The 21,840-nt window shown below is 34.6% G+C and overlaps 1 protein-coding gene across 2 annotated transcripts in view; it reads right to left on the bottom strand.

Annotated features, from left to right (window-relative positions):
* Positions 1-21,840, bottom strand: part of PTPRQ (protein tyrosine phosphatase receptor type Q) — a 194,101-nt gene that overhangs the window by 110,822 nt on the left and 61,439 nt on the right. For both annotated transcript variants that reach the window (XM_045082935.1, XM_045082936.1), the window contains exons 20-25: positions 20,195-20,363; positions 18,473-18,763; positions 17,950-18,225; positions 17,430-17,581; positions 13,945-14,086; positions 10,052-10,321 (exon numbers count right to left, since the gene is read on the bottom strand). In XM_045082935.1, coding sequence (XP_044938870.1) covers positions 10,052-10,321; positions 13,945-14,086; positions 17,430-17,581; positions 17,950-18,225; positions 18,473-18,763; positions 20,195-20,363 — 1,300 coding nt within the window. The remainder of the gene's footprint in view (positions 1-10,051; positions 10,322-13,944; positions 14,087-17,429; positions 17,582-17,949; positions 18,226-18,472; positions 18,764-20,194; positions 20,364-21,840) is intronic.

The following is a 21,840-nucleotide window of genomic DNA, read 5'->3' as shown; positions in this document are numbered from 1 at the left end:
ACATTAATATAAATATTTAGATATTTATATTTAAATATTTAAATTAAATATAAAGTGAAGACACTCAAAGGTGGAGAGAAGGCAGAGGAACTAGGGAAATCAGGACCCAAGAAACAGCACAGTGGTGAGTTCTCTGCATTTTCTTTTTGCCTTATACATCCCTGAGGCCAGCAATCTGGAAAAGCCAACTAGCTGAGGCCAAGAAAGTCCCAATAAAAGCCTGCTTTCTCTAGGCAAAAAACCATGTAGCTTAGTGAGACAAAAACTTTTAGACAGTAATAGCTCCACCCAAAACCACAGAAGAAAACTGTGGCTCTACCTCCTCACATACAGCAAAGGTCAAATGGGGAACCTAGTCTCCTGCCCTAGGTATTAAGGCACGCCAACCATTTTTGATAGGGTGAAGTTGGAGTCGACAGAATAAGAAGCTAGAACTTCTACTCTTACCAGAAGTAACAAGACCCCTCCCCCATGTCAGTGGAGAACCCATGTGGAGCATAATGAGGAACTCCTATCCCTCTCAGCTAGGGCCAGGAGGCCTCCTCAGTAGAGGCTAGTGGGCAGCCCTCTTTCCCGTGCCCACTCAGCATTCTTCCCTGGGGTGTCAGCAGAGGGCGAGGGGGGAACTCCAATTCCTACCCCCAACTGCCAGGAATGGAGAGGTGCCCTCCCTTTCCCTACCAGAGTGGGTCACAGGAAATCATATGCATATAATGGCCTTGATAATTATAGGGCTATTCACATACTAGGTGAGCTGTGGAAACTGTGGTTTTTTTAACACAGAGTTTATTTCACCTAAGGTATAAAATTCTTGTGTGTGAAGCTGTTGGTATTATTTCCTTATTATCTTTTTGATGTTAGTAATGTCTATAGTAGCTTCATTCCTAAATACTGGTAAGTTGCGTCTTCTTTTTCTTTGCCAGGATTGCTAGGGGTTTGTTAATTTTAACTTTTGTTTATTTTAAATTTTACTTCTTATAACTGCATATGAATCAACAACTATGTCAAAATAAAGTTGAATTTAAAAAATATATTCCAGAAGACATACCTTTCTTAGTTTGCCATATAATTGTCTAAAAATAATTTTATAACCGTAAGTTTTTATTTAAGGCTCCCAAAGTATACATATTAAGTGTTTACTGTGTGCTTATCACTTTTCTAGGACTGTGTACTGATTGATTGGTTGATTCATTCAATCTTCATAATGTATTTATTGAGTATCACTGAATTCCAGACACATTTCTGGACATTGGAAATAGCTGTAAACTACACAGAGAAAAATCCCTATCCTCACAGAATGTGTATTATAATGAGGACAGACCTGTAGACAATGCCATATACAATACAGAAAAGTAAAGCAGATAAAGAGGACAGAAAATTTTAGCTGGGAGGAGGTTCAATTATAAATAAATCAGATCCTCTTTAAAGAGGTGGCATTTGAGGATAAATTTTCAAAAGATAAAGGAGGAGACAATACATAACTAGAGGAAGAGCATGGTGGGTTAAAAATGGACCCTCTGGGCCACTGAAATGACTGTGGATTTTATTCTTTGTGACTTGGCGGAGGGGGTGGGGGGGTGCTCAGTAACTATGTAATGAACAAATTCTTCTCAAAATTACTGCAGTCTTTTAGGACAATGGTCAAAAAACAATCACTATTTTTAGAGTTACTTATGTTGCTTCCTATTTTAAATTTAGCAGAGTTCTCATTTTTTTTCCACGATATTATATTCAAACTTCTGCTACAAATATGCAAAACTAAGAGCAAAATAAGGCCCACTTAAGTGATTCAACCTCCCCTCCTACACTCTTTCCAATACAATGCATCCCACTCTAGTCAGGTTTCCACCTGAGCCTGCCCGCCCACCCCTGCGTTTTTTTTAAAGGTCTTATTTATTTGAGAGAAAGGCAGAGATAGTTATTGAGATAGGGAGAGAGAGCCTGAGCTGGGAGGAGAGGAGGAAGCAGGCTCCCACAGAGCAGGGAGCCGCATGCAAGGCTCTATCCTAGGACCCTGGGATCATGACAGGAGCCGAAGGCAGAAGCTTAACCAACTGAGCCACAAAAGCACCCTTCAGCCTGATCCCATTCCTTTATCTCACTGTGTATCTTAGAATTCATATTTACTTCCTTCTCTCTTTTAATCTCACTCTTCATGAATAGTGATGGTGCCACAGGATGGCTTACCATGAGTGCCTTAGCATACCCACAATCTTTAGTTCTCTCTACCATTCATATAGCTCAAATAAAATGAAGAATGTTCTTTGACATGTAATATGACATTTTCTCAAGGCATATTGAGGAACAACAAAAAAGGGCATTTCAAAAACTTGGCTCTTTTATTGATCTGTATCAGATTATCTAAGTAAACACTAGTATAACTGCCTATGAAATTCAAGTTTCAAGACCATATCATTTCCCATTAGGTTACTGAATCTAAGCTTTTTATACAAAGAAATGCTGAACCTACCAATGAGCAACATCTAATTTATATTCCATTTCTTCAATACAGCTTTCAGTAAAATCTATTTCTAATCTTCAATGTCGCTTTCAATAAAATCTATTTCCTATTTGATTTAATCTTCAATCCACACAACTATTAACTATTAATATAGTTTCATATTTAATTGCTTTATAGAAATGTCTTTACAATAATGGTGGCATTATTTGGAAGCACACAGCAGGGATCACTGGTGCTATTTGGGATACACACTTGGATCTTGAACCCTAAACACAGAGCCTGAAAATAGTAAGTATTAAATAAGTATTTATTGGTCAAATTTCCACACTACAATTATAAAAGTTACTTCAGACCTGATATTCACTCTTAAGAGAAGGATTATATTTAATACTTAAGTCTGTATGAGGGATATTTTGTAAAACACTTGAATTTCAATTAGAGTAGCAATGCTAATAGCTATTTCTTTCTGATCTGTGACAGGCAACTATAATGGTTTTTATGCTTTCAGCAATTACTGACTAGTAAGTAGAATGTGTCAATTCACTTGCTTAAGAACAAATAGGAGCATTCAATTTTCCTACATGCTTGACTTCTCATCTCAACTAAGGTGATGGATAAGGAGAACAATGTCAGTGGGATGCAGACAAAGGAAAAAGTGAACTTTTGAATTACTGCATTAGTTTGCAACCCTGAGAAACATTCAGTCAATTAAATGGTATTTGAGAATGGTATGCATTCTTGTAAGTGATATAAATATTTTATATTTTTAAAAACCTGGTAAATGAAAACCAAATTTAGTTGTAATGACAGTTTGCCCAGTAATCTCTGCACTGCTCAGAGAGGTCCACAGAATAGGGATGCAAATAAAATGCATGACAGATAAATATTTCTTAAATAATTCTCAGGGGAACTGCAGTCAGTACTTTGCAAAAGAGGGTTGCGAGTAAAATAGATATTAATATAGATAATTTATTAAAATATATATTATGAACATTATATATAATTTTAATATGTATAATAAGTTACATATATTATATATATTATATACTTAAATGCAAAAATATATGCATTTTTTAATGCCATATATGTTTTTTTCAAATAATCAACAGTAGAAGAAAAAAGAAAAACAAGGAAATTGAACACATTCCAATTCAATCATACTGTTCCATTAATATATTTGCTAGCTCAAAGAAAACAGTCAACAAAACAAAGAGGAGACCCACAGAATGAAAGAAGAAATTCATAAATAACACTACAGACAAGGGGCTGATATCCACGATCTATAAAGAACTCCTCAAACTCACACACAAAACAGGTAATCACATCAAAAAATGGGCAGAAGACATGAACAGACACTTCTCCAAAGACATACAAATGGTTAACAGACACATAAAAAAATGTTCATCATCATTAGCCATCGGGAAGATTCAAAGCAAAAACACATTGAGATACTACCTTACTTAACACCCATTAGAATGGCCAAAATTAACAAGACAGTAAACAACATGTGTTGGAGAGGATGTGGAGAAAGGGGAACCCTCTTACACTACTGGTGAGAATGCAACTTAGTGTAGCCACTTTGGAAAACAGAGTGGAGATCCCTTAAGAAATTAAAAGTTGAGCTACCCTATGATCCTGCAATTGCACTACTGAGTATTCACAAAAAAGATACAGATGTAGTGAAAAGAATGGCCACCTGTACCCCAATGTTCATAGCAGCAATGGCCACAGTTGCTAAACTGTGGAAGGAACTAAGATGTCCTTCAACAGATGAATGGATAAAGAAGATATGGTCCATAAATACAATGGAGTATTGTGCCTCCATCAGAGGATGAATACCCAACTTTTGTATTAACATGGACAGGACTGGAAGCGATCATGTTGAGTGAAATAAGTCAAGCAGAGAGAGTCAGTTATCATAGGGTTTCACTTACTTGTGGAGCATAAGGAATAACACAGAGGAAATTGGGAGATGGAGAGAAGTGAGATGGGGGAAATTGGAGGGGGAAACAAACCATGAGAGATGGTGGACTCTGTGAAACAAACTGAGGGTTTTGGAGAGGAGGGAGTGGGGGGTTGGGTGAGGCTGGTGGTGAGTATTAAGAAGGGCACATATTGCATGGAGCATTGGTGTGGTACATAAACAATGAATTATGGAAGACTGAAAAGAAATAAAATTAAATTAAATATATTTATATTTATATTTGCTAGCTCAGTAGACTTCCAGTGGGTTCCTATGTACCTGATATCTTCTGTTGGACAAAAATGAATGAAGAAATCATTGCTGAAAAGAACACTCCTAAAAACCACAAATGTGTATTTTACTTTCCCTCCATTGAGTTTTGGTCATCCAAGGGATGTAGATAATTCTTCTCTCTTGATATTAAATTATTGAACTTGGAAGAGCTTTGAATAAATCCAAACTGTAAAATTATCTTCCAAGGGAAAAAAAAAGTCTTAAAAACTCAATATTAATGTGCTTTGGTGAGTGCTGTGAAGTGTCTAAACCTGGTGATTCACAGACCTGTACCCCTGGGGATAAAAATATATGTTTATAAAAAATAAAAAATAAAAAAAACCTCAATATTAAGTCACATTTACAAAGATTTGAAAATAATATGAGTAAGTACATGTATTTTGATCTAATATGAGATTCTAAAACTTCAGTTCTGGTTACACATGAACTTGCTGTAATATTTTTATTGGTACATATGATATATTTTGATATAAAATACTGTTTAAAGTACCAAGGTATGGGACCATAATCTATATTTGCCCTATTCCAACATGCTTAACTGTGACAATGGAACCAGCTTAGACGCCAAACACTAATCTTCTCATAAATTTAGTCGTCATGATGCATGTTTAACTGTGCCCAGATACGCCCAAGTTTACACTGAGAAAAATACCCAATAATCCCTGGAAGGAATGTTAAGGTCAGACACCAGGCAGTGAGAGAGTGAGCTAAATTTGATTTTACTTTATGTCAAAAATAAGTACAGAGTCAGTGACTCAGAGCTGACTATACACCATGACCAATCTTAGACCACTATAAATTAGAATTTTGCCAACAGCTATAAAACTGTTTCCATTCTGAACAATGAATCTCCAGTTCTAACTGTCTAATCAACAAACAATTCATGTGAACTCAGATAAAAGCAAAGTATTTACCTAACAAATATTGTAATCAGAAATATAATTACATCCTAGATCTGAAACTTAATTTAAAGATGAAAAAATTACTTAACTATCTTTGAAGTACCAATTAATACTTATGTTTCATGTGAATGACTCTCCTTAATTAAAAATACTTCTACATTTGCATGGGAGAAAATATCTGTAATTTTGCCTGGTGAAAATGTAGAAAGAATATTTTTAAAAGATTTTATTTATTTATTTGACAGAGAGAGAGCTCACAAGCAGGGGTAGCAGTAGAGGGAGAGGAAGAAGAAGCCTTCCTACGGAGCAGGGAGCCCCATGTGGGTCTCAATCCCAGGACCCTGGGATCAACATTTGAGCCAAAGGCAGATGCTTAACCATCTGAACCACTCAGGTTCCCCTAGAAATAATATTCTGCAATGGGATAAAAACCCTTATGGAAAATGATAAATTTCATAACAAAACAATCCATTTCATTCTTCTACAAACATGTGAGTACCTATAATTCCCAGGGTATGTGCTAGAAACTGTGAGTAAAATAAAGACAAACTAGACATAGGCCCTGCAAGCAAAAATTTTACAATGGAATAGAGTGCATGTCTAATTTCAGCATTGTTCTACCCACATATCTTGTTTAAATGCAGACTTGTTGTGAGTCTTATTTTCCAAATTCTGACTCCTTAGATCTGGAGTAGGGTCTCAGGGATATACATTCAGATGCAGGGAGTTCGGAATACAAACTTTGAAAAGAATTTGTCTTCAGTAGTGAGTGAGTACATCACACACAGTACCATATATCTAATATCTGCCTAATTCATTGACTTAGATTCCCTTCAGCTTTCACTCATGTAGTCTTCTAACCCTGAGTTAAGATCAAATTCAAATATATATATTTTTTAGAAAGACCTATATCTTGCATTCAGGTGTCTCTTTATCCAATGCAGGTTACTTACTATTTTGATTACATGTCTCAGTTCTACTAACTGAACTTCTCTTTGTTCTTGTGATGAAGCAGTCACCCTGAGTACCAGTGGACTCAATAATGAGTCTTTGGCCTCATTTTTAGTCTTGAACCTCTCATTTATCTCGGAATTATTATCCTTTTTTCCACTTCTCTGAGACTCAGTTCCTGTCCAATGATCAAGACCACTGTACCTGGTACTAGACCATCTGCTTGGATTTGCACATATTTCCTTCTTCCAGATTCTACATAGCAATGGTCTGCTGCCCACGTACTAGGCAACTACCTATCACTCTTTTTTGAACCTCTTTGACACTCCCTGTCCTCACTGCTACATAGCACCAACCATCAAAGTTCATGAGTAATCTACTCCAGTACTTCCCCAGATTTAGCCACCAGATCACCTAAAGAGATGCTTAACAGGTTCTTGGGCCTCAACTCCTGAAGATGTGATTCAGCAAGTCAGGAGTGAAGCCTGTGGCTTTAAAGCTTGGCATGTCATTGAAGAATTTAAAACACACACACACACACACACACACACACACACACACACTTAAATTGGACTTTTAAGAATGAATAGAGTTTTGTGTGACCTAGAAAAGGAAAAGGACAATATAGCTACAGGAAGCAAAACAATTTGATCATGAGAAAGTGTTGGATATGTTTAAAAAGAGAGAGTCTAATCAATTATTAGCCCATAGCAAGTAGCGAGAAGTTAATAAATGTTCTTTGAATTGAATACTTCAAGTCTATATACTGAAAAATGAAGTTTGGCTAGAGACATCAGCTAGATGAGGAAAAGCAGTGGAGGGACATAAAAATGAAAAGCTAGACAGAAGTCAGATTCGAATTGTTGATAAATTCTGGGATGAATTTTCTTTCTTTCTTTTCTTTTATTTCTTTCTTTATTTTATTTTATTTTATTTATTTGACAGAGAGCAAGAGAAGGAACACAAGCAGGGGGAGTGGGAGAGGGAGAGGCAGGCTTTCTGCTGAACAGGGAGCCTGATGCGGGGCTTGATCCTAGCTCCCTGAGATCATGACCTGAGCCAAAGGCAGACCTTAACAACTGAGTCATCCAGGTACCCCCAGGATGCGTTTTCTAGACAATAAGAATAAGTAAAACCTTTGGAGTATTCTGGACCATCTCCTACATCTTGTGACTTTCATTCTTAACTCTATGCCTCAAATCTATATGTTTAACTTTCACCCTCAGATAATAAACTTTAACTGCCAACACATAAATGCTCTAAACTGTGTATGAGAGACAATTCAATCAATGTAAGAGCGTAGGAAGAGAAGACTGATGAGCAGGCTGGATGAGTGTGTGTAGTAAGGCTACCTTAGGGTATTATTACAGGAAGCAATGAGACTATGATGCAAAATGGGGCAGACAAGTTGGAGAAGAAGGAGCAGAGTGCAGAACCAAGGCAGAGACTGAACTGATAAGATCTGATTTTATTCAGGAAAGATGGGAGTAAGAATCACATATAAATATGAGGCTTGGTGTCAAAATGATTATAAAGTACAGGCATAGAAAAGTAGGGAAGAGAAGAATTCATGTAGTATAAATTCCATGTGAAAATATTTAGGGCTGATATGCCAACCAGTTCCTTAGCTGAAATTTTCTAATAATTTATGTGGGTATATATTCGTGTGTGTGTATGTGAGAGAGAGAGGTGGGAAAAAATGCAGGAGAAGGTATATTAAATTGATGAAGTAATGTTCTAGAGGAGATATGATATTGAAACAGATTTCTGAAATGAGGAAGTCAGTGATACCCCTGAGAGGCTATCTGGAGAGCATAAATGAAGATATGGGCAAATTTTGAAGGAGGTTAAGTCAGTATCACAATATAGTAAAATGAATAACCACATCAAATATAGATGATAATATGGGTAGATTATATTCAAAATGAGAGAATAATTCTGCTATGGAAAATTGAAAGAGTATGAACAAAGGGTATGTAGAAGATTATGGAGCAACTAGGAGAGTTAGAAAAGGTGAATTTATAGCTGAAACAGGTAAACCATTTCTGTTTTTTTATAGCACTATTCTTCAGCCAGCATCTAGTGAAAACAAACAGTGGAGTCCTCTCAGCGTTGGGAAACCCCTGGAGGATGAGTCACAGTGGCATGGTTTGAGATATCAAGAGTAAGAGGCGGCGTTGCTGAAAAGCATCCATTCCAGCTGAACAGTAAGAACACTGAAGTCTAAAGAAGTGTTGCATTGGAATAATGAAAAGGAAAGGATGCTGATCAGGATGCTGAAACCAGAGAGAAGGCACACCATGTCTCAAAGTTCTACGGTTTACCGCCTCAAGGATAGAGAAATGGAGTAAAATTGGGTGATGCTGATTTCAAAAGGAGTAAGGAATTACAATATGCTACCAAGATAATAGATTCAAATGTGCTAGAAGTAAACAATTATGCCATTAACCACAGTCCCTGTTGGAACTTCCAGGAAAGTAATTATCAGGAAGGTATCAGACTTACATGTATATGAGCAGGTACAATACTGGAGAAGGTAAAAGGATGAAGGAGATTATGACATAGATCAGACCAGTGCTGGGAAGGCAAGAGTTTTCTTCTTTGTGGACTAGAGCTTAGTGAACTGGATGTTTTTATTCAGATAATATATAAGATAAGGGCTGGTATATACGAAAACAAATAGATGAATGAGAGTTTGACACCATCAGCTATGGAATTCAGGGAAGCATCTAGAATTCCATAAAATCAATTAAGTAAAACATAAATATCAAAATGTTTACATTTTTTTTTAAATGTTTACATGTTTATTCCATATTTTAAATTATGAGAAAGCATAACTCAATAAGTTCAGAGTTTGGATAGTAAGAAATAGATATTTGTGGAAACACAGTAGAGTAGACTTTCTCTCTTTTTTCCTCCTTTTAATCTCCCAATATTGTGGAGAGGGGTCAATGTACTACACAGCTAGTGCTCAGGTACCACGTGTCATAAAAATGTATGTGTTATAATTTTTAAATATGTCTTTTGTGTCTTCAGATAAATGTGGTACAAAGACAAATACCACGTGAATTCACTCATATGTGAAAATTAAGGAACAAAACAGATGACTAAAGGAGGAAAAAAAAAAAGAGAGAGAAAGAGGCAAACCAAAAAACAGAGAGAGAAAAATTAGAGAGAAAAACTGAAGGTTGCTGGAAGGGAGGTAGGTGGGGGGATGGGCTAAATATGTGATGGGGAATAAGACAGGCAATTGTGATGAGCACAATTAGGTGTTGTATATAAATGATGAATCACTAAATTCTATATCTGAAACTAATACTACATTGTCTGTTAAATAGAATTCAAATAAAAACTTGAAAGGAAAAAAAAAGATTACAAATGGTATTGAAAAATATCTGACCCAGGCTACAAAGAGTTACTTGTTTCAGGTGTGTGGTAAATTATCTGTTTCAGATCAGTTACATGTTTCAAAGTAGTTACCTGCTTCAGGAAGGGTGCTGACGGTGCATGTTTTTTCATCACCTTCACCAGCTGAGGTTGATGCTCTTATTTTAAAGATGTAAGAGGTATTGGCAAGAAGTTTCACGAAAGTATACATGTGCTCTTGGGGAGAGACTTCTGTAGAATTCCTTTCAACTGTTACCATATAATGTGTAACTATTCCATTTGCCTTTCTGGGTGGATCCCATGTCACTAAAGCTGACTGCCAGCTAGTTGCCACACACTGTATGTTCTGTACAGCTTCTGGAACTTAAAAGATAAATGTCCAAAGTTAAAATTTATCCACATGTAGTAAATGATTCCCTTACATCATTGCTACACAAAATCATGTTTAGGAGTTGAGACCAAATAAAAATTTAACATATCAGCCTTGCAATGTAGGCTAAGTTCTTAACGTAGACTGAATCAAATGGCAATTAGCTCCTTTTCTATGCTATTATGTTAATACTTACAATACTGAGCCAATCACTGAATATTTTCCTAGGCCCAAGCAGAAATCATCCTCGAATCCTGAGAAGCAACTAACTGTACAGCCTCAAGCTCAGGCAGTGGTTGAAGCCTGTTCTCCTTATCTCTTAACTGGAAAGGAGTAGTCTTAGTAATACTTTTTTAATGGAAACTTTTTTATTGAAAACATAAATGTAGGTACCTCCATGATGTGACACCTCTGGACCTAAGACTGTTAGGAGATAGTTGGACAGGCAGTCAGAGCCAGGGTCCCCAACAGGAAAATAAAGAGTCAGAACAGCTAAGACAAACCAGCACTAACATCCGGTTTTGCAGCTAAAACAGGACCAGACTGACATTCTGCTTTGCAGCATTTGAAGAAGTGACTTCTGCAAAACATCCTAAAATAAGACAAATAACTACAAAGTATATGTCATGAGCAAGGGGCAGTTAAGACATAAGCCCCAGATGTCAACCAAACAAGACCATCAGCAGTTGGACATTAACCTAATAGGTAGACCTATACGTGATCAAAGCCCTGGTTGGCGTGACTCAGCACACCCTGCTTGCTGAAGATAGTTCTGCAAAAGAGCTCATAAAACCCCCTAAACTTAGAAACTCTGACAGCAACTCTCTCAGGTCCTCTCGCTCTCTGGGAGCTTTATACTCTCTTGCTCAATAAACTTTGTTTTGGAGCTCACCACTCTCTGTCCCATCTACCTTTTCATTCTTCGAAGCGGCATGACCAAGAACCCGGGGCACTAAAGGCAGAGAATTGCTGCAACAACAGTACTAGGAAACATGCGATCAATTTAGGAATTTTGTTTTTATAATTGGTAGGCTTCTTTGGAAGAATTGTGAAAGACTGATCCCTCAGTATCTTTTAAAAAGTCCCTGGAGAGAAGATTTAAATCAGTCCCTGCTTTTAATTCAGTACTATTTTTTTTCTAGAACTTCCATGAATTTACTTGGAAGTAACCCAATTTCTCAGAGGCCCACTATATCTTGTGGACCTGTTTGAAGAGTACCCCAGCCCATCAAAGTGACTGAAGATTAGACTGGCTACTTCCCATGAAAATGTCTAATTATGTAATGTCCCCTAATATTAGCATAGCTTTTCTTATTACAGTAAAAAGAGGATGCTAGAAGGAAAATTTGCATATCATCATTTTGTGGATTGTAAAGAAGTAGCAGAGTATGAAGACTTGGTGGAGTATAAAGAAGTGTAAACAACTTGCTGCCATTATGAAAAGCATCATTATTTATTTTTTTGAATTATTTTTATTTTTTTTAAATTATATTTACTATCATATAATGTATTATATGCCCGAGGGGTAAAGGTCAAGGCATCATTATTTAAAGAGTACTCAAGTACTCTTTCATTTTCTCCTCTGACCTAAATTTATCTTTACAAATTTTCTTCCTCTGTAAGATAAAGGCATCTGCACTAAAGGATATGTGGCATTTAAAATTAAAGAAAAGACAAATTCTCAGCTGATCCAGAGTTGTGGCAATTAAATATTATTAATTATTTGCTTTCTTATTTTCAAAAATATATAATATTTTCATAAAATAAATTCAGGTTATGCTTTGCTTAAGTTTAATTTATAAATCCAGATTTTGTGAATATCTATTTCACTGACTCTGTAAACCAAAAAAATAATTAACCAGCAATATTTAACCCTTAAAGTTGAAAATCTTTTTTACTTAACCAATCAAGGCATAGAATTTTATGCAATAATTTTATTTTATTGATGAAAGCATTTACTGGATTACTATCTAAAAGATTAGCATTGATTTTTACTAAACTGATACATGTATAAATCATTAAAATGTTTTTCTTCTTTATAGGTTTAACATTTGTATAGACTATGTAAATTATCATTTATAATATAACCATTTCCTATAGTCATGTCCACGCTTCACTAGTGGTTAGAAGCTGATGTTCTAATTCAGTTTCTTCACTAATTTTTCAGACCTTTTTATCTAAACTGTCTGAATCATGGTTTCTTCATCTGTAACACGAGAATGGGGCAAGAGTAATATTTTTTTTGGCCACTAAATGTGTGCCCAAAACTCTAATAAGAACTTTATGTGGATCTTTTAAAATATTTTCCACCACAACTCTTAGAGGTGGCTACTGCTTACACGTATTTCTTTTCAGTTAGGAGCATTAGAGGCTAAGAGGACTCATGGACCTTTGCAAGGTTATATAGCTATGCAAGCTTGGATTCAAATTCAGACACTGACTTCAAAGCATGCACTTTTATCCATGGTATATATTTTTGTCTTAGCCTGTTTTATGGGGATGCTCTGGAAAAAAAGTCTCAGATATTCATAAATCAATGCAAAAATGACTAACTTATCAGTGAGTGGTCCCGAGTTTCAAGTTAGAGATTCACTAAAGTGAGAGGAAGTACATCTAAAGGTACAGAGTAAAAACAACTAGAGTAATATCTTGTGCTCATTCAATAATCACTGATGAAAAAAGTGAGGCAGAGGAGCTTTTATATATATGGTCCAGTTGAGAGAAGGAAAATGCATTTCTAAGTCACCCATGAAATAGATCATAAACGCAAACTATCCAGTACACAAGCAAAGGTGAGCTTTGGCATGTATGTGACATGTAGGTACATTGTTTAATTAGACTGGTGGTATTTCATAGTCTTCATAATTCCCTCCACTTGTTACAGATGGATGATTGGAAAATAGAAGCTTACATAATGACCAGTGGTCTTCACATGTCACAATACATTATCTTAAAAAAAAAAAAAACACTGGTATCGCTTCATGGAAATATAAACCAATCTGTTAAAAGTGACTACTGGTTGGTTTCTCTTCCCTCCTCCACAACCCCAGCTGTCTCAGTTGATACTAAGAATTTAAGAAACAAAACAAACAAGCAAAGGGAAATAAAAAAGGGAGAGAGAGGGAAACCAAGGAATAGACTTTTAAATATAGAGAACTGTTGGTCACCAGAGGAGAGATGGGTGGTGTTGGGTAAAACAAGTGATAGGGATTAAGGAGGGCACTTGTTTTGAGTACCTGGTGTTGTATGGAACTATTGAATCACTATATTGTATATTTTAAACCCTGAATCTAATATTACCCTGCATGTTAGCTAATGAATTTAAATAAAAACTTTATATAAAAAAAGAATTAGGTAATTTTCACAGATACCTAGAAACCTACTTTGTTCCTAAACTATTTCCTTCTTTCAATTCCCTCCGTTCAAAAGGAAAAACCACATGTAAATATATGTATAGATTGGAAGGCAGACAAGACAGCCTACTGTTAAAGTCCTGAAATTCAACTTCCCTTTGAATGCACTATTAAATGATGATACTTTATCACATAAACCAAAAAGAAGAGAAAAGTGTTAAATGCAGAGTGAAACATCTTAGGATCAAAAAACTGTGTCTTACCTGATTCTTGAGTTGTGAATTTTACTACATTACTAAACTGATTACCATTTCCAACTTTCGTAAATGCAGATACACTGACAGAATAAGTGCTGACTGGTTCCAGTCCCAAAAGTTGCGTTTCAGTTTGAACACCTGAAATATTCTGGAAAGCAGGAAATAATTCTTTGTCACAAAACATTACCAAAAATTTGTAACTGGAAGAAAAGTTTTGTTACATGAAAGTTATGCCATCTATGTTTAATAAGCATGGGTATTTTCAGTGAAATAGTAAACATTTTTTTGTGCCACAGGGTGGGATCATATTATGATAATAGGATGAACTAGGCACCCTCTCAGCTCTAAAGATTGTCATAATGGCTATAGTTTAAATTTTTTTTAATGCTAGAGTATTTTGTCTCCTTAACACTTGCTTAGATTAATATACTGATTACTTCCTTTAAATTTGCAAAAATCAAAGTCTCCAACTTAAATCAAATTATGGGTGGTCAGCAATATTTGATTTTTCTTGAATTCATCTAGAGTCATTTTTTTTAAACCCAGTAATATCCTATGTAAATTAATTTATTCATCAGCTACTTCCTACTAGGTATTAGAAATACAATAGTTAATTAAACAAAATATCTACTCTCATGAATCTTAAATAAGGAGTTTACTCAGATAATTCCTAAATTTCTAATTTTACCCAATCTGTTAGGAAAATGAAAAAAGAAACAAAACAGTTATCACAACTGCTCAAGGAAGGATTTGCATTCTCATATAAAAATTTATCATTAAGTGTAAAGTCTTCATTCAAAGATAATTGTCAAAACTGAGAGATCAGTTAAGACTAATTTGTTATATTTATGGAAAGAGAAGACAATCTCCTATGATGGTATAATTTTTTAAATACTGCATTATATCTGACCCAAATAGAAACCACTTTGACTTATTAAACACTTCAGTAACAGAAATTTAGCAAGAATACTACCTTGCAAGGTACTTACAGTTTAATCACATTTTAAATTAAATCATATTTTAAATTAATATGCCAAGTCATTCACATATTTTAGGAACTCATTGTATTATATTATTTCCTCTCATTCTTTCACACTTACTATTTATAAAGTATACTGTTAGATAACTAGGAGATTATAAAGATACGAATATAAGAAATACATGGTTCCTGTATCAAGGAATTTTTATATTGAACAAAGAAAGCTATCAACAATTTATTGAGGAGAAATTAAACACAGCTCAGGTAAATAAATTTCGATTTGCATTAGGAGGGGCTCGTACCCAGAAAAATGACAGAATTTGAGGTTATAATAAAAAAAAAAAGGTGAGCAGCTTACTGGATAGTTACCAGATTTACATAAGAGAAGTTGTAAGAAGGAGAATTGAGGGAGGAATATTTCCAAACATTGTAACAGAACTTTTTTACTGAACAATTTCCTTTCATCAGATGTGCGAATGATCCAAGTTACCAGCAGGCCTGGATTAATTGGTCTCCATGCAGACCACACTGGACGGACTGCGATGGTGGGAATATTTGGGGATGGATCGGGAACTATTCCTCCTCCACAATCCCACATGTAATTTGAACGGATAAAAAAGGAAAAAAATATAAACCAATAGGAAAGAGGCAGAGGAAAACATAGAAAGGGAAATAGGGTAAATCGCTTGGAAAGGAAAAAAGGCGGCATGAAGTACATGTAAAGGAACTTAAAATAAGACTATGAAGGGGTGCCTGCGTGGCTCAGTTGATTAAGTGCCTGACTCTTGGTTTTTGCTCTGATTACTATCTCAGGGTCCTAAGATTCAGCTGCCTCAGGCTCCAACATCAGCAGGGAGTCTGCTTCTTTCCCCCTCTCTGTCTCTTCCCATTCTCACAAGCAAACTCTCTCTCTAAAATAAATATTAAAAAAAAAAGACTATGAAAATTGACAGAAGAGAAAAATGGATGTAAATAGCAATAAATAAAAGTAGTAAATTTTAAAGAAAAACTATTCCCTCAATTTAAAGTGGCACATTTAATACTTATGGTATAAAGGTAATATGTTTGCTACTAGTGAAATTTTAATGGTAGCGTTTCTATTGAAAAATGAAGAGGTTTAAAAGCTTAGACTATAACTTCTCATATTCAGGTAGAGGTGTACTGTCTTTCATGCTTAGTACTATGACAGCGCCGGATGGATTTTTAAAATCTTTTTTTGAAATATGTATGATAACAACAACAACAGCTAATACAATTGTCAAGTGCTAAAGATTATTCTAAATGCTTGATATAGAGTCTCTCTTTATAATCCTCATTTTTTAATGTATGCATCCTTATAATTCCTATTTTACATTTGAAGAAACTGAGAGATTAAGCAACTGCTATAATGTAGCACATTAAGTCCCAAATGTGATTGCAGTAAGAAAATGATTGCCCTTTCCTTTTTTATATAAGTTTCCCAGTGACCATTACAGATAAAACAAACAAAAAATGGGAATATGTTAAGATTAGACCAGGCATAGATATTAGAGGGCTAGAGACTTAGCATCATTAATAGAATTTCACGCTTTGGGGAAAGAGTCCACATTTATGGAGTATTATAATTCAAATTCTACTCAGCCAATCAGATTTTAAATTAATATCTTGATTTCCAGAAAGAAAGTCATTGTTCCTTAAGACATCACCTTAACCACTCCTTTTGCTTTTTACTAGTAAGTTACATATGCCATAAAAATGATTTACCATCAACAATAAATTGTAATGCATATAATATTGGGGACAATGTTTACTGCAGAGTTTTTTCATGCTTCTTGCTGTAACTAAGTAAGAGCATCCCAGTACTTCATCTGCCTTTGGAAAAAATAAAAAATAAAAACATTTTTAAAAACAAAAGCCAGTCATATACCAGATTTTGGCAATTAAATGCTAGTATATATGAGATCCTTTATAATATCAGTTCTTTGGGTATTTTTCATTGATTCTGGAACCTAAAAATGGAGGAGGGAAAGGGTATTTAGTGTTACAAATGAATTAGTTTTGAAAAGAATAATGGTATAGCTTAAAAGACCAATTAGTGTGGGATTATATTCTATCAGGGAAGATTACCAGATTCCAGTATAAATACTTTTCTGAAAGGTTAAAAACATCACTGGGTATCTATCTTGACAATAAATAGAAATATATTGCATTTAAGATAACAACAGGTTTTAAATAGTCTGAAAAAATTTACTATATACTTTCCAGCATTAACAATACAATGCAATTATTTCTTAACTCTTTAATATCTATAAGTTGTAAGTGCTAAGTAAATTGCTCTACAAAGTATTCAGCTTCCATATCTGACAAATGTTCTCTCGTGTTTTCCACAAACACCCCTAAATTGCAGGAAAAAAAAATTTTAAAAGATGATCCTTGTTTAATTTAAAACAGTCTGTTTTCCCCTGCATGTCAAAAGATTTTAATTCAATTTTTGAATTTTTGAAATTAACATACACTGTTATAGTCAACCTACCTTATAAAATATAGTATCAGTTTCATGTTCATGAATTTTTAAACTATATATTTTAACAATACCGCCTGGAACAGGACTTGGGTTCCATTTCAGCCATACAAAGTCTGAAGTATAGTTGATTAAAGTCAAATTTTGAGGAGGTGCTAAAGGCACTGTAGGAAAACACATTATAAAACTTATATTCATAACATTTTTAGCATAAAAATATAATTGTGACTCTAGCTTCCTAAAAACACTAGTTAAGATTTCTAAAATGATGGTATTTCAATCTCAGAAATAAATAGCAGCAGTAATTACATTTTTACACTTGGAACTCAGTAGTTCCAAAGTAGTTTTAAACAAACACTTCATTCTGAAGCTTGAACTAAGGGAAAAAAAAATGTTCAGCAAAGTAGATGAATAGTTGTAAGCTTGTTACAAATAGGTCACTGAACATCCTTTCAATTTCCATGCTGTTCCTTAAAGAGAGAGCAAAGCTGCAACAGTGAAATCATTTGAATAGGTATGGATTCCGGCTTACCTGACTCGTCTGTGTAAAAGAAAAGAGTACTGGAAGGACCAAGTCCTTTCATAGTTCTTGCAGCAGCAAAAAAACTATATAATGTAAATGGTGAAAGCTCTTCCAATATTAGATAGTTATCAGAAGTAATAAAAGAATAATTTTCATTTGGTCCTTGTAAAGTTAAATCATAACTTATTATTGCACCATTTGGCTTTAATGGGGGATCCCATGATAAGAGAACTGAGGTAGAGGAAAGGTTTTTAAAAGTGTTGATTATTGGTGAAGTTTCTGGGACTATAAAAGAAAAAAAGAATATTAAATAAAGCAAAAGTGAATTAGCATTAAAAAGAAGAGGTTTAATAGTAATGGGACTTAATTTTATTAGCAGATAATTATTTTAATTTTAAAATAGAGTTTGTTATGTTTATGGAAAGACTAATTATTTGAGAACAAACAGATTCTATATAAGAATGATGTTTTCTATCAGAAAGCCCCTATAAATTAGAAATCAGCTTATAGGCAATAAAAGGGTCCAGCCTACCATCTTCTTCAGTTTTGATGTGTAGCTGGGCAGTATAGGTATCAGAGAATCCCTTTTCTGTTGATGGGGTGATTTTTAATATATAATCAGTATATTTTTCCAGATTATCAAAATACATGCTTCTTTCATAGGTAACGAGAAGTGGTCTCACGTGGCGAGGAGTCTGCTGTAAGCTCAGAGAAACATAGTAGAAGACTAGACCATTTGGTTGAGATGGCGGGCTCCAGCTTACATTTATTGCAGTTGACGAAATGGACTCGTAAGTTAGGTTTCCAACAAACCCTTCAGGTACTATGGTAGGTAACGTACAAAATATAAGAATTATCAGTCACCCTAAATGAAATCTAAGTAAATTCACAAACTGAGGGTAATTGTTGCAGTGACATTTTTTATACCATCAGCTCTTACATCATTTAAATGCAGATGTAGTAAATACCACCTACTATAAAATATCACGACAAAATAATTATATTAAAAATGATTCAAAATATAAACCCTGTCATCTTTAATATGGGAGAGAATTGCTTTATATAATACTCTCTTGTCTTTTCTTTCCTACAACATGGAGGTTATCCATGTATTATACATGTACAACTGTGTATATATACACCGATATTTAAATATTTGATAATTTGTATTATCTAAATTATTTAAAAATTTTTTATTTTCTTTCTTCTAAAGATTATCTTTATCGTACATATATCACATCTAGGACTTCTCATCCGCAACAGTGCACAGTAAGTGTTTATTATTCCCGGTGCTATAATGGCCACTGATAAAATTTATGGGTTGGTGAAAATACAGGGAGAGATCTGCATTTAAAGAATGTCTGAAATGATATTGACCACATACTGCACTAAAACAGTTTGCTAAAGACTCTGCAAGCACATATTTTCACATACTTTTTCATAACTTATTCTGTCACTCACTGTGTAAACTATTTAAAAGAGTGCTCTAACAAGGAAGGCATTCCCTCATATGTATCGCATCTGTTGGTTTACAATCTTAAGACAATAAACACAGAATCTTACTCTCCGCAGAATTTTAGGTCAATACCATTTCTCAGTAGGAGACTAGTCTTAAGAAATAAGTGGACACCAGAAACAAGAAGAAATAGGCAACGATTTTTGTGTCATTGTATTCTTGAAGCTGAAACCTGAAAAACATCAAGTGCTTCAATCATCACAGTTTTCTGAACACTCAGCACAAACAGGATACTGCTATAGCTCCATACAAGAAAATTCTGGAGTTAAAAAAAAGTAAAGACATTCCAGGTATCTGAGTCAAAATCACAGGAAGAAGCTGTATAGAGTCCTATGTGGATTCAAAGGTTGAAATGGAAGTTGCTAGATTAAAAAAAAAAAAAAAAAAAGTAGCTCCTAAAAGCAAAGGGACAAGTATATTAAGTATTGGAAAATCCATCCCTGGATGCAACAGCATTTTTCATGCTTATAACTTGGACGGCTGTGACATCTTCTGAAGGAATAAAAGTGACAGAGTCTTCATGAATGGTAGTAGTTTTCATGAACAGAGAAAGCTGTTATTCTAATAGTATTTCTTATAGTTGCATTAAATGCATTTCGAACTTCTATAATAACTAATTAAATGTGCCTAAATAAATTACAGATTTTGCTAGCAATGCATGCAACAGAAAAAAAGGTTCTGAAATAAAGTTTTAAATTAATCCTATTAAAGGTTAATAAATGCTTTTGGTTTACATACTGTCTTGATCTGTGTATACTTGAACTATGTCACTGCTTTTATTCCCATTTCCAACTGAAGTACTTGCTGTGACCCAAAATGTATAGTAGCTGAATATTGCCAGTTTATCTATTATTGCAGATACGGTCATATTGTCAAAGTCATTGGTGACTTCATGGAGTGTAAAATTCTGAAAAATAAACATATCATTTTAATTGTTCAGGATATAGTTTTAGCATACATAAACATTTCAGAATAATTATTACCCATGAATTGGTTGTCTTATTTTAATATGTCAATTTTTGAGAAAAATCAACATAGAAAGTTTTAGTGCAATAATTAAACTGGAAATATGTTGTGCTAAAAGAGGAATGGATGGTAGTAGCTTTTATCCTAAAATCAACATACAGAATAGCTAAGAGGAGAAACTTCCAGCTTATGGTGAATATTCACTGGCCAACTGAAAATGCTACAACTGTACTCTCAGTGTTCTGTCTTCCTTATAAAACATTCAAGTATTTTTCAAAACACTGACCATATATTTTTGAACAAGTTTAAGTATCCTATAAAAACTTTTGTTTTTTTTATCCTGTTAATGATGAAGAAATTATGAAAATATTCACCTCTTTCTCTCAAATTGTTATTATTAATCCTTAATGGGGCTTTTTTTTTTTAATAATCATGCAGAGAGATAGGAAGTCAGATGGATTTTCTTTCTTCTATGCAGAGTGAGAGCAATTTTAAAAATCTTTTTCCTGACTCCTAGTTATATTTGTCCTAAGGCATTTTTCGATGATTAGGGAAATTAGGGAACTTATTTATGCAATCATTTCCTTTCTGAACATATTTAAACACAAAACACATAGTTAAAGAAAACCAATTCTAAAATAAAGGAAAATAGACTTAAAAATTATGTAGGTAATTAGTATGACTAAGTCTTAATAATAATGTGCATCTACACAAAGAAAGCTTAGTCATTCCAATCCCGACAAAACTTTGAACATCCTATAGACTTAATTCAATTCTAGCAGAGTAGCCTTCAATAAATCAACTCAACTCATAACTTCTCCTTCCTCAACTATAAAATAGGAATAATTATTTCTACCTCACAGAGAGATTTTGAGGATTAGATGATATGGAAGCATATAAAACAATATCTGGTATACAATTAAAACCACACTAAATGATAAATAGTTCATTTAAATGAAAAAACAGGGTAATCTGGGTGGCTCAGTTGGTTAAGCATCTTACTCTTTTTATTTTTTTTAAGATTTTATTTGTTTATTTGATACAGAGTGGGTGAGAGAGAGGCAGAGGGGGAAGGAGAGGCCGACTTCCTGCCTAGCAGGGAGCCTGAGGTGGGGCTTAATTCCAGGACCCTGGGATCATGAGCTGAAGGCAGATGCTTAACTGACTGAGCCACCCAGGTGCCCTACACACTGACTCTTGATTTTGGCTGGGATCATGATCTCAGGGTCCTGGGATGAGACCCCATGTCGGGCTCTGCCCTCAGCCAGGAGTCTGTTTGACAGTATCTCTCCCTCCCTCTTCCACAGCCCCTCCCCTGCTCTCATGCACACATGTGTGCATTCTCTCTCTCTCTCAAATAAATAAATAAATATAAATGAAAAACTTAGGGTATCCATTTGACTAAAGTTTATAGTTAG

This window comes from Mustela putorius, unplaced genomic scaffold, assembly GCF_011764305.1.
Source record: "Mustela putorius furo isolate JIRA1106 unplaced genomic scaffold, ASM1176430v1.1 tig00000640_pilon_pilon_pilon, whole genome shotgun sequence".
Classification (NCBI taxonomy): Eukaryota; Metazoa; Chordata; class Mammalia; order Carnivora; family Mustelidae; genus Mustela; species Mustela putorius.
The sequence above is the reverse complement of the archived record's forward strand: the minus strand, read 5'-3'. Positions and strand labels throughout refer to the sequence as shown.